Below are 12,580 nucleotides of genomic sequence, written 5' to 3'. Positions count from 1 at the left end.
CACCAAAGCACATAGATTTTCAGTATAAATCTATTAATAATTTATACGTATTCTTGAAAATTGAATCAATTCAGTAATTTCATTCTTCTGCTTTTTTAAAAAAAGCTTTACTTCCAAACATGAAGTCCCCAGTATCAGGAAGCATTCTTTAAACTCACCAACAAACATCTTCTTAACATTGAATGAAGCACGAGAGTTCAAAGGACGGCCTTTAGTTCAATATTTACTAAGATCTTTTAGTTATATTACCAATAGGAACATAGCTTCCTTGAGAAGAAAGCGTGTAACGAGGACTTTATGTTTTGAAGTAGACTGTTTTGTTACAACGTAACCATAACACTATCTAATTATTATGAAGAACTATTAATAAACAGGAATTGTTGTAAATAGTAAAACAATAAGAATTTCTGTATTTAATATATTCCATATAATTTTCACGGAGATATCTGTAATTAAATAAACTAATTTTTCAATATTCCATCCGAGTTTTATTTGTTTTATTTTAACTTATATTTCAAACACATTGACTGCGTTCATTGTCAGAATTTTAGTAAATAGTCACCTCGAGAGTCAATAAATGCATTAAAGCAATTGTAGAACTTGGTAAATCAGTCTTGGTACTTCTGTTTTGGAAATGCCTCAAGACTGCGGTCGGAGCCTTTTGGATATCTGCGATAGTGTCAGAACGCCTTTCTTTGAACGCCTATTTCAGTTTCAGGAATAGCCAGAAGATGCATGGAATCAAATATGGCAGGTGTGGGATGATCGAACTCCACGATATCTTTTTTTCGCCACAAACTAGCGTACCATTCTGTTCTTGTGTACGTATACATTGTTGTGCAACAGAGACCATGAGCTTTGTTCCCTATTTTCAGGTCGATTCTTCGAATCCTGGCCAATAGATGTTACAAAAACATCCACTAATACTCGGCGTTCACAGTGTGACTCTCTGGAGTAAACGCCTTGTGAATGATACCTTTGGAATCAAAGAAAATAATGAGCAGAGCTTTCCTACATTCGTAACTTCTTTCGGGTTGGAGAGCCTTGACAGATCCATTTCGAACTCACGCTTTGTAAGTAGTTCGTACTGAAGGTACCATGTTTCATCATCTGTTACAACGCTTGATATGAATCGTCTGTTCTATGTCTTCAGTGTTTTATATGTCTTCAGTGTTCCATTCTGCAATGTTTTGATCGTCACTGAGTATGTGTAACGGAAAACGCGTACAGACCCTTCGTTTACCCAAATTTTTTTAGTTCGAATGAAATGGACAGTGAACCTCGGAATTTAAGTGAGATCCTCGATTAGTCTTGCAGATGCGCAACGACCCGCATGTACAATCTCCGCCACTGTTTAGACGTTTTCGTCAGTTCGCACAGTCACTATTGGTCCTGTTTATGAATCATCTTCTGTACTCTTCCGGCCATCACGAAATCTTGTATACCACTTAAATACGTTCTTAAGACTCAATGTTTCACTACAGTAAACAGTTTGATTCATTTGAAACATTTATGTTGCACTTTTAAACGATTTAAAAGAGAATTTTACTTCCTTCCCGGTCAGAGTTCAGAAGGTAGTGTCAGTTACAAGATTCGTAGGAATCGAGCTTCGCTGCTAGCGATTTGTAACTTGCAAATTATTAGATAGTCGAAATGTACTGCTATGTAGTACATAAACTTCTCCACAGATGATGCTAGTAGTCCAGTAGCAACAAATCAGTCACCTTTCCCGTTAGACAGACTATAGATATGGAACAAATTGATGCGATCACCATTATTTAATATGGAAAAATTCCGTTCGGAATACGAAGTTTCGGATATGCTGCAAGGAATTAATCTCGTACGATAAAGTTAAACCGCAGAAGCAATAGTTGATGGGTTGGAAGGAATTTAAATATGCACAAAAATATACGAGGTAATATAAAAATACTGTCTATGTTAGACCAGGCCCGCAACTAGAGGTCGGCTAGGGAGCCTGGCCCCCCAAACTTTTTGTGGCCCCTCCAGACCTCAATACAAAATGCTATTATTAATACAAGTAAATTGTAGGAGAATTTTTAATGACTTGGCCCCCTTAACATATTCATAGTCCCCCAAACCTTTGTGGCTGGTTTCAGGTCTGTGTTAGAACAAATACTTCAAACGAAGAATTGGGAACTCTGTCATTGTTTTGGTATTTAAATAGAAATAAATTGTGGCTTTTGTGCAATATCAATATAACGTTCAGTGTAAGTTTATAACTTGGTTCTTAATTGGGGGGTTCAGAGCACAAGGGATTCAAGTACAATTACCGCAGTTCTGAGAAAAGGAGAAAGTATGTACGCTCTGCTTAAATATATGGAAAAACGAACACTGTCTTTTCCATTGTAAGAGTTATTTACAATATCTGGACATGAAGTTGTTAAATCTTGAGTGGAGCTTCAGGTAGAAATCTTAAATACGAAATATGACCAAAATGGCCAAAATTGGACTTGAGTCCTTTTTGTAGTAAAAGGAGCTTCAGGTACAGATCTTGCATAAGAAATAAGTCCAAAATGACCAATATTGGACTTGAATCCTTTGTGCACTGAAAAGAGCTTTCTGTAGAGATCTTAAATATGAAATATGACCAAAATGACCAAAAAATTGGACTTGAATCCTTTATGAATGTAAGGAGCTTCAGGTAAATATTTTAAATAAGAAGTATGTCCAAAATGACCAAAATTGAATTGAATTCTTTGTGCACTGAAAGGAGCTTCCGGTAGAGATCTTAAATACGAAATATGTCCAAAATGACCAAAATTAGACTTGAATTCTTTGTGCACTGAAAAGAGCTTTCGGTAAAGATCTTAAATACGAAATATGACCAAAATGACCAAAAAATTGGACTTGAATCCTTTATGCACTGAAAGGAGCTTCCGGTAGAGATCTTAAATACGAAATATGTCCAAAATGACCAAAATTGGACTTGAATCCTTTGTGTACTAAACACTGGTGGTCAACATCGTGTTCGTGGTTTTTCTCGGGGTACTCTCGTTTCCTCTCACATTCCTCGAAGTCTTCCATCATGATTCACTTGCCTTAACCATGTGTATCCCTTCGCCTAACAGGCATAATCGTAGAACGTTTAACTCAAAGATTTTTGTACTGAATGCCCAATTAAAAATTTTGTTCCATAATAACCAGCGCGACGATAAAATGTCTTTCTCTTTTATTTGTTCAACAGCATTGATTAGATGTCATTCCTTTGATCAAATGGATGATAGAAGTAGACACTATGAGAAAAAGGCAAAGAATACATAAATCTTACCGTTGCATACAGAAGGAAAGCTCCAAGCAGTATTGTTTCTAACATGGTCCACATTCCTGATGCTATAGTCTGCAAGAAGAAAGAAAGAAAGAAAAAAATAAATACAAGAATACAGAAAATACGTCACCTATAAACGTGAATATATATATATATATATATATATATATATATATATATATATATATATATATATCAGTAGCGGTTCGTGGTTTGTAGAAGCACCAGTTGCAATGTTTCAATATCAAATAACAATTTCCCTGAAATCTAAGTTAATGTAGCGAGTAGAGGAATAAACTCAACTGCATTTGGTTACGTATCATATTATTTTGGTTTCCTGTGAACTACTTTTTAAATAGTAATTGTATTTAGTTTGTAATAAACAAAATAGTTTTAACATACAGTTATTAAAACTAAATAATAATGTTAATTAAAAAGTAGTTTACAACAAACCAAGACAACATGATACGTAATCAAATGCAGTTGAGTTCATTCCTCTACTCGCTGTTTTAACTTAGATTTTAGGGAAATTGTTTTTGTGGCAACACTGTAATTTCTATGGATTGCAACACTGAACATTCATCAAGTTCATATTTTCTGTTGTAGACTAGCATTATCTATAATTGTGGTAACTTGCATTTCATTATCTCCTTTCACTGATGAATAATCAAGCAAAAGAAAATGGTAAATTTCGTATTATTTTTAGTAAGGCAGGCTCTTAACGTATAGGCCTAAGGGAAAATAAAAATAAAAATATGTATGACAAACAATTACATATGAATGAGCTTTTGTAAAAACACTGACTTCACATAACGCCGACGGACAACCCTATTATTTGCATATCGCTAGCGCTAAGACAAAATGTAAGAAGTTTCTAGGAACCGCGTTCGGATTTATGATTTTCGGATTTTCCAGAAAAAAGTACTTTTTTCCCATACCTGATGGGTAAGCTATTGTGGTTTAATTTTGTTTACGTACTGGATTTATTTATATATTTGCAACATTTTAGTCAAGGTGCCCGGCCCCAGGTTTGAAACCCATGGCCACCCATCATACTATCCTAACAAGATTGCAAAGATAAACAAAAACTCTCACACTTACACCCATGTATATATACTAATATGGAAAGAAATATAAATACTAACCATATACATTGCAAGGAGTCCTTTATATGTACTATAGACTCTAAAGGGAGCCACAGTGTGAAAAGGTTGGAAAAGGCCGATCTAAACATACTGATGGACGTATGTAACATTTATATCCGTATATATAGAATACAGAAACCTGTTAAGTATCAAATGTAATGCAGGGGCATGCTATGACATCTAAATGAGAAAAAGAGAATCCTTAAGTAGCATACGGATAACAAGTGCCATACGCAGACTTACGTAGTAAAACGTACGTATTGCATTTATATCAGAAATATATGGCTGTCCCTATCAATTATTTCCCTCAGTTTAAGCCCAGTCCTTCATATCCTCGGTGATGCATAAAGACCTAAAACACAAAACTCAACACTGTACCATTTATGTTCACTACCGATAGTAGAGTCATCATGCGGTACACATGTAAAACTTTTGCTCACACTGAAGTCAGTGGCAACATTTCTGTTTATGTTAGCGAAATAGGATATACAGTCTTGTTCAAAAAAATCTGGTTACCTATTTACCTTTGAAAGCTCCGTACTCTAACCAAGATTTTGAATTAAATCAAAAGAGTATTGATTTTCTTTGGCCAATTTAGACCTTTATTTAGAGTCAAAGTACTGTATTAGAATTTCCTATATGCAAATTCCAGAATATGTGTTTTTAAAGTAAGGTGGAGGTCAAGATTCTTTTTAAAAGACTGTACAATCAGAAAACTGAATAATTCAATATATTAGTATGTGAACGTTTACTCGATATAATCACTTTATTTTTTTTTATCAACCTTTTAGTTAATTATTCTAACATTTAGAATTATAATAAATTAGCAACTAAGCCTTAGCACAGAAAGTATATAAACGCTTACCTTACATTTTCTCTGCTTGAAAACAATACAAGCTAGCACCACAGAAATACACATGGAGAGGATTTGTATTCCCAAAAGGACACAGCGCATCAAGTAATCATACTCTGCCGTACAGATGTCATCAATATCGCATTCCGAGCATTGGCTTGAACAGGGACGACATCTGAGAGAGAAAAAAACTATATTAAAGTGTGTATTAGCATGAAAGAGTCTTCACTACGCTTCCTCTTCCCCCATTTTTCCGAGTTTTGGTGACTCATTTAAAGATAATGAAAAAATCCAAAAAGGTTCAGAAAGGGAGCCAGATTGTATTGCAAAATCTCATTACATTAACTAATATTTGTTTTCGTGGCCTTTCGCATATTGTAGAAATTTGAGTGCGCGTTAATTATGTCATAAACTGCCCTCTCAGGTATAAGGAAAGGTCTGAAAACACTTTACGGTCACACAGTGGGTTCTGGGGTATAAAGAAAGTTCTGGAAACAGGTTTAGGATCACACAGCGGGTTCTAGAGTATAAAGAAAGGCCTGGAAAAAGGTTTAAGATCACACAGTAAGTTCTGGAGTATAAAAGTTTTGGAAACAGTTTTTGGATCACACAGTGGGTTCTGGGGTATAAAGAAAGTTCTGACAACAGGTTTAGGATCACACAGTGGGTTCTGGGGTATAAAGAAAGTTCTGTAAACATGTTAAGGATAACACAGTGGTTTCTGAGGTACAACTGGAAACAGTGGGTTCTGGGGTATAAAAAGTTCTGGAAACAGGTCTAGGATCACACAGTGGGTTCTGAGGTATAAAGAAAGTTCTGGAAACAGATTCAGGCAGGATCACACAGTGGATTCTGAGGTATACAGAAAGGTCTGGAAACAGGTTTAGCATCACACAGTGGGTTCTGAGGTATAAAGGAAGTCTTGAAACAGTTTAGGATCACAGTGGGTTCTGAGATATAAAGAAAGGTAAACATTTTACACACATAGTGGGTTCTGAGGTATAAAAAAATGTCTGGAAACAGTTTTGGGCCCACACAGTGAGTTCTGGGGCATAAAGGAAGGTCTGGAAAGAAACAGTTTGAGGATCGCACAGTGGGTTCTGGAGTATAAAGAAAGGTCTGGAAATAGTTTTAGGATCACACAATTGGTTTTCGGGTATAAAGAAAGGTCTAGAAACAGTTATACTGTTTCATACAGTGGATCACACAGAGGATCACAAAATGGAACATACAAGATTATACGTCTGTCCGTCCGTCACTCCACGTGATTTTTCTTGAACAGAGCGAATTTCTAAATTGTCTTTTGCAATAGACAGCTAGAGGACGATAGTCTCGGGCAAATTCATTAATAGTGTCATTCCGTTAACATATTCACGGGTAACGGTAACTGTAACGGTGGCTATCCATATTCCATTCCTTAGAAAATCCCTAGCTTCTATACAACCTGCGCCAATAGCAAATAAATATTGGTTGCTTATAATAAAGGATATAGGGGTCTATAGTTTTCCTTTCTGCAAATATTCCATATCCCAGTAATTCTCAATTTTTTTCTACTGGTGTTTCACCAAAGCATATTAATCATTAATACCACCATAATTCATACTTACCGCCAGTGGTACACATATTACAGGTTGAGAAACCTTCCCATATCTCATACATGGAATAGCACGATCCTCTTTACTTTCTTCAGCAGAGTTTATTCGTTTAACAACATTTTTAAAGATACCATATGGCACATATCAGCGTTGTCACGTCAGACTTTGCTTGGGAAAGGGATAGGGGAATGAAGATTGTGCACCGATATGTTTCGCATTTTTTATACATAATTACTATACTGATGATTAAAGTACAGTTGAGCTTGATTATAGCAACAATGGTTTCTGCGACACCTCGTCTATTGCATCAGATATTTAGTGTGGCCAACTAATTCCTCATACCACAAAAATCATTGCATGTCGGGTTAGTACAACATTTCCAAATTAATTAAACTCGTTAATAAAGTTATCTCAAACTCGTACTTGTAATCGAGAGCTCCTTCGTGGCTAAGCGGTTAGCGTACGTGCCTTTGGTTTGGGAGACCCAGGTTTGATTCCCGGCGGGAGATCATGTGGTTCGGATTCCACGTTAATCAGTAGGTCCACGTCTCATATAGCCTCGCTGCTGAGCGGGACGTTAAAACCAAAATCAACTTAATCATTGACATCTTTTGATCCTTGATGACTAATATTATATTTATATTTCGGTTACAACGACATTACTTTTTGGGTCCCTTTGAACTCATTATAACCAAGTTCAACTGTATATGAGTATCACAACTCAAGGGGAGGGGCAGGAAATTGGCCCTCTTCCCTTGCCCACCACCAACTGATGGCCTTAACTCACTTTCTAATTCTTCTATATTCTTCGTTCTCCTTTAATTATTCATTAATTTTCAAAAGAAGTGAGAGAAAAGTCATTAAAGATCATTAAGAACTGTATTATTATTATTATTATTATTATTATTATTATTATTATTATTATTATTATTATTATTATTATTATTATTATTACTAGCAGCGTTCACCCCGCTTCGCTGCGGTCACCCCGGAACGCAATAAACTTTGTTACTTAGATAATTTTTACTTTTTCGCTTTCAAGTGATATGATAAAAACCATAGAAGATTGCAGTAAATCTTAACATTATATCGCCTGTCATTTATGTTAACCCGCCCCGCTTCGCTGCGGTCATCCCGGTGCTGGCATATTGTAAAAGTGTCTGTAAAAATAAGCAAATCAATTAAAAAATTTTAAACAGAAGATTCAAGCTATTTTCCGCTGTATATCGCCTGTCATTTATGTTAACCCGCCGAGTGACACGGTCATGCGGGTTGCATATAAATACGTTTATTTTTACCTATGATGAACTAATAACAAAGGATTTGTACGTTATGGACACCTGAATGGTCAATTATCTCAAGACACTGGTAATTAAAAATTAAAGTGATATGATAAAAACCATCTAGGGTCCAAATCCTAATAACCCCCCAAAAATGAAAGAAATTGGTTCAGCCGTATTAGCGTGATGAGCGGACAAAAAATTGTACGTTCTCTTTTATATATATAGATTATTATTATACAATTTTTCACATAAGGAAAAAGGACGAAATTGTACAGAAATAGTGGAATCAGAAGTTTATTCTGATGGCCAAGAATCAAATCCAGGATTTCAATAAGGCAAAATGTATGAGAGTTTCAGTTATACTTCGAAAGTAGGAGACTTGTTACCTTTGTAACTGAAGAAGGATTACTACTACTGGAAATTAGGTACTTTGGGCGTGAAACTGTTTTCTTTACTATACTTTAACATATTTCATACAATACAATGTGTTTACATCGGAATAGGCGTTCCCTGTATAGCCGATTATAACAGGGGCGGATCCAGGGGGGCGATCGGGCCAGAAGAGGAAACATTCTTATTTTATATATATATATATATATATATATATATATATATATATATATATATATATATATATATATAGATAGATAGATAGATAGATAGATAGATAGATAGATAGATAGATAAAACCCATCAAAAAGTTTGGAGCCCTTAAAAGTAGCAGTATGACAACCCACCACCTACCCAGAAGTCGGTCCTGGATCCGCCCCTGGATTATAATAGCTTCCAGGGTCAATTGGAGCTAGAGCACAAAATTATTGGCGTTGAACCACTGTCGCGAGACAACTGGATAATTATTTAATTTAACCTGATCATTTCTATAGTCTGTCCGTTAATTGATCTCCAACATGATAAGCAAAGTAATCATATTGCGTTAGCATCGACCTAATATAGAACGAGTCCCTGAGACCACACAGAGGGCGAATCAGATTGGTAATGAATGCTGTGCTGCAAAAAAAAAAAAAAAAAAAAAAAAAAAAAGTATTTGTTAACACAGCATGAGTCAAATGTGGAGAGCTTGTGGCATTATGTTAAATTTCAACCCAGATTTCACAGGAAGAAGAATGCCGTGTACAAATAAAATTCAATTAATACTTCTATTGAATTACAATTTTCCATATGCAATTCTTTTTCGTTAACTCTTCTAGATTATTCTATGTATTCACTGAGAAGAATCCAATACCAACTACAACCCAATCTGGTAAATACAGAATTCATCTTGCTGTATACTTATTATTTCCAGTTGAAATATATTCTTGTTTTCAAAGAAATAATATACACAAAGACGAAAGGGAAAGAGTTTATTTCTCACCTGAAATACGATTTATCTGGGTAGCCCATAGAGAAAGCAGCCTCCAGATCGACTCCTCGGAATCCACTCCAGGAGGCATTAGGGTGGTCGAGAAAATAGCCGCGGCGACATCTGCACTCATACCCTCCACGTCGGAAGCCATGTCCTGACAATGGAACACACTGTAAAGAGAAGGACAAGCATATATATGAATTTTCATTGTAGGTTTCAACTTACTTACTTACTTTTTTTTTTTTTTTTTTACCCGGCGCTCCTCTTTGTGAAATCTGCAAACTCCATGAACCTTGTTTGTGTAGTACAGTGAGTTAGAACTGGATAATGTGTGACGTAGGAGCACACTTGTACAATCAGAAAAATGGAAGAAAGAAACGTGTTGAGCAATAGAAGGTAGGAGATGCGGTAGGATAATGAAATAAGTGTTGGCAGCGCACGCCCAGTGATGAATCCAAGACTAATACTCGTATGCTACCAAACCTTCGAATTCGGTACTGATTTTCTTCTTTCCCTGTCACTATGCTTCTTTCTCAAGGCCAAGTTATCTGCCTGCTCCTCCTCCTCTCCGTACACGTTACTGAGAAGGGAAGCAACAAACTACGGCAATACAGCATACTCAATTGGAAATAACTGTTGTGTCTTTGCATATGTTATTAGTGTTTCATTTCAGATGTTCATGTATTAATACACTGGTGTGTCGCTCAGTACCATGGGATGTGTCGTAAAATATTTAAAAATATTGAAGTATTTAATAATTAGTTAAAATAAATTTTGAGATATGTTGTACCAGTCAACGTTCTCTGTGTCAGTAATAATGCTCGGTGCGTACATACAGTCACTACTTTATAGAAACGTGAACTATTTTAATTTATATTATTACTAGCCTTCGACTAGTTGGGGGACTTGCCTCCAAAACCCTCCGTTTACTCAGCCTACAACCTCACACGTCATATTTCTGACTTTGCTTTCGTTCTTCGCACGATAACAACCCAGACAGTATGCTTGCTTGCCGCAAGCTTGCGTGTCGCTTTTATTTGATTTTATTTCGCTTTGGCTTATACCCAAAAGCTTATTTCGGTTTAGCGCAAGCTGTAGTTCGGGCAACCCACGCTTCACTTGCGAGACGCTTTTCTTTAGATTGGAGTAAAAAGCCAGCGGGCGTTCGATTTTCAGTTGTTCTCAAAAACCACGTGACGCTGACCTCTTAACTTTAGGCGACAAGATAGTGTTCGCGTTGTTAGCGTCGTTTTAGCATTCACCTTGAGTAAAGAACAAACTTAATTATTTTTTAAAAAAAATTGTGCTGTTAGTACTCTTGTCTCACGTACCTACAATATTGCTCTTTATTTTCTCATATTTCGGTAAACATGAGGCATAAGAAATTGTAGTATTTGTGTATAAAGCATAAATGTGAACATAGATGGCAGCAGTTTTGAGCCTATTTATTTCACGAAAGAATACAGAACTCTTGCAGATATTTTAATATATACTTCAAGTTTGACTTACAGTATAAACATTATTTGAACGCTCTGTTTAAAGTGTAAACATTTTTCTGCGTTTTTATATAAAAAGGTAGAAATTTCAAGTACTCGCGGCTGATAATGCAAGATATTGTATATTGGTAAGAAGCAATGGGGAGTTCGTTGTCAAAAGAAAAAAAAAGTATTGTATTTGCTATCTTGGCAGCTTCATGGTTTCCTGGAATGTTTTTGTTTTTGTAGAAGCGATAGGCGTTTTATGTCTAAGCTTCAAAAATAAATTAAATCTATTTTCCATGTTTTCTGTTATAATGGGTAGAATTAACATCAGGCCCATAGCAAGTAATGATGGGAATTCTGACTCCCTTCTGGCATTCGATTCGTTGAGTTCAAGGAATCATAAGAGTAACGATTACTTTCGTCACTTTAAATACAAGGATTCATGTGTGCCTTTGAATCCCTGTACTCAGGTGCCTTTTAAGACATGCCTTACGTCTGGCCTACTCTCTCGCTTTCGATACTCCCACTGCTGAAATATATCGTCGTGCGCAATTTCCAACTATTTTGCCACACCTCCGCCATCTACGCCAACGCTACATAGCGACACGAATCCAATTGGCACATCCCATCGTCCATGAGCTCTTAGACCAGGTTCCTGCTGTACCACGCTATGCCTACCCACCACTGGACCATCTCTTAGCAATATACGAAAGTACCGAAAGCCAACTCTGACACATTCTCGTCAACTTGATTTTGCTATTAGTTCCCTACTTCAATCCACATTATTATATAGCCTGAAATCAATCTCCATGTCCTATAAATAAAAAAAGTTGAAAATATCTCTGGCCACAGAGAAGGTGTTGCCTTCTACGGCCCGCCCATCCATTGGATGGGAATGAAACTCTTGTTAAAAAAAAAAGTTGCTTGTCACAATAAACCGTTACTGCCATGAATATTTTTATGTTTTGTAGATGTAGCTCGAGACATGGATGTTTTCACGGTTGTGCATTTGCTTCAAAAATTGGGAAGGTGAGAAAATATATTGTAACAAATTTAACCAGATGGATGATATATAAGCATTTCTTATTGTTTTATTTTATCTAAATTCGCTTACCGCAAGCTTCCATGTGGCTTGTTTGACGTGTCCTTCGCTAGGAATAAGCTTAATAAAGCTTGCCATTAATAAGTTAAGCTTATACTTTGCTTGCGTTTCACTTGTGAACACAATCTTGCTGCAAGCCTTGCCCTGATGTAACTAACTAGCTTGCCGCAAGCTTGGAGCAAGCTAATTGGCTTGCATAGTAAAGCTTGCGGCAAGCTAATTGGCCTGCAACAGCAAGTTTAGGGCATTATTCTTTGTGGAAAATTTAAGTAATTGTGGAAAATTTAATTAAATCGTCCCCATACGCATTTCAACCAAAGTGAAATAATAAAAACCGATATTGGTCCTAGTACTAACTGTGTCCTAAAATTAATTTCTAATTGTTTGCCCGTTTCCCGGTGACTATATGACCATTTTGGTATAACAATGGTAACTCAGATCCTTTTTCTTTCCTACCTTTCTTTTATTCCTT

The 12,580-nt window shown here is 36.2% G+C and overlaps 1 protein-coding gene across 2 annotated transcripts in view; it reads right to left on the bottom strand.

Annotated features, from left to right (window-relative positions):
• smog (G-protein coupled receptor 158 smog) overlaps positions 1-12,580 on the bottom strand; it is a 337,058-nt gene that overhangs the window by 96,510 nt on the left and 227,968 nt on the right. For both annotated transcript variants that reach the window (XM_081757949.1, XM_081757953.1), the window contains exons 4-6: positions 9,535-9,695; positions 5,297-5,459; positions 3,290-3,358 (exon numbers count right to left, since the gene is read on the bottom strand). In XM_081757949.1, coding sequence (XP_081614075.1) covers positions 3,290-3,358; positions 5,297-5,459; positions 9,535-9,695 — 393 coding nt within the window. The remainder of the gene's footprint in view (positions 1-3,289; positions 3,359-5,296; positions 5,460-9,534; positions 9,696-12,580) is intronic.

This window comes from Thermobia domestica, chromosome 1, assembly GCF_964235325.1.
Source record: "Thermobia domestica chromosome 1, izTheDome1.hap1.1, whole genome shotgun sequence".
Classification (NCBI taxonomy): Eukaryota; Metazoa; Arthropoda; class Insecta; order Zygentoma; family Lepismatidae; genus Thermobia; species Thermobia domestica.
The sequence above is the reverse complement of the archived record's forward strand: the minus strand, read 5'-3'. Positions and strand labels throughout refer to the sequence as shown.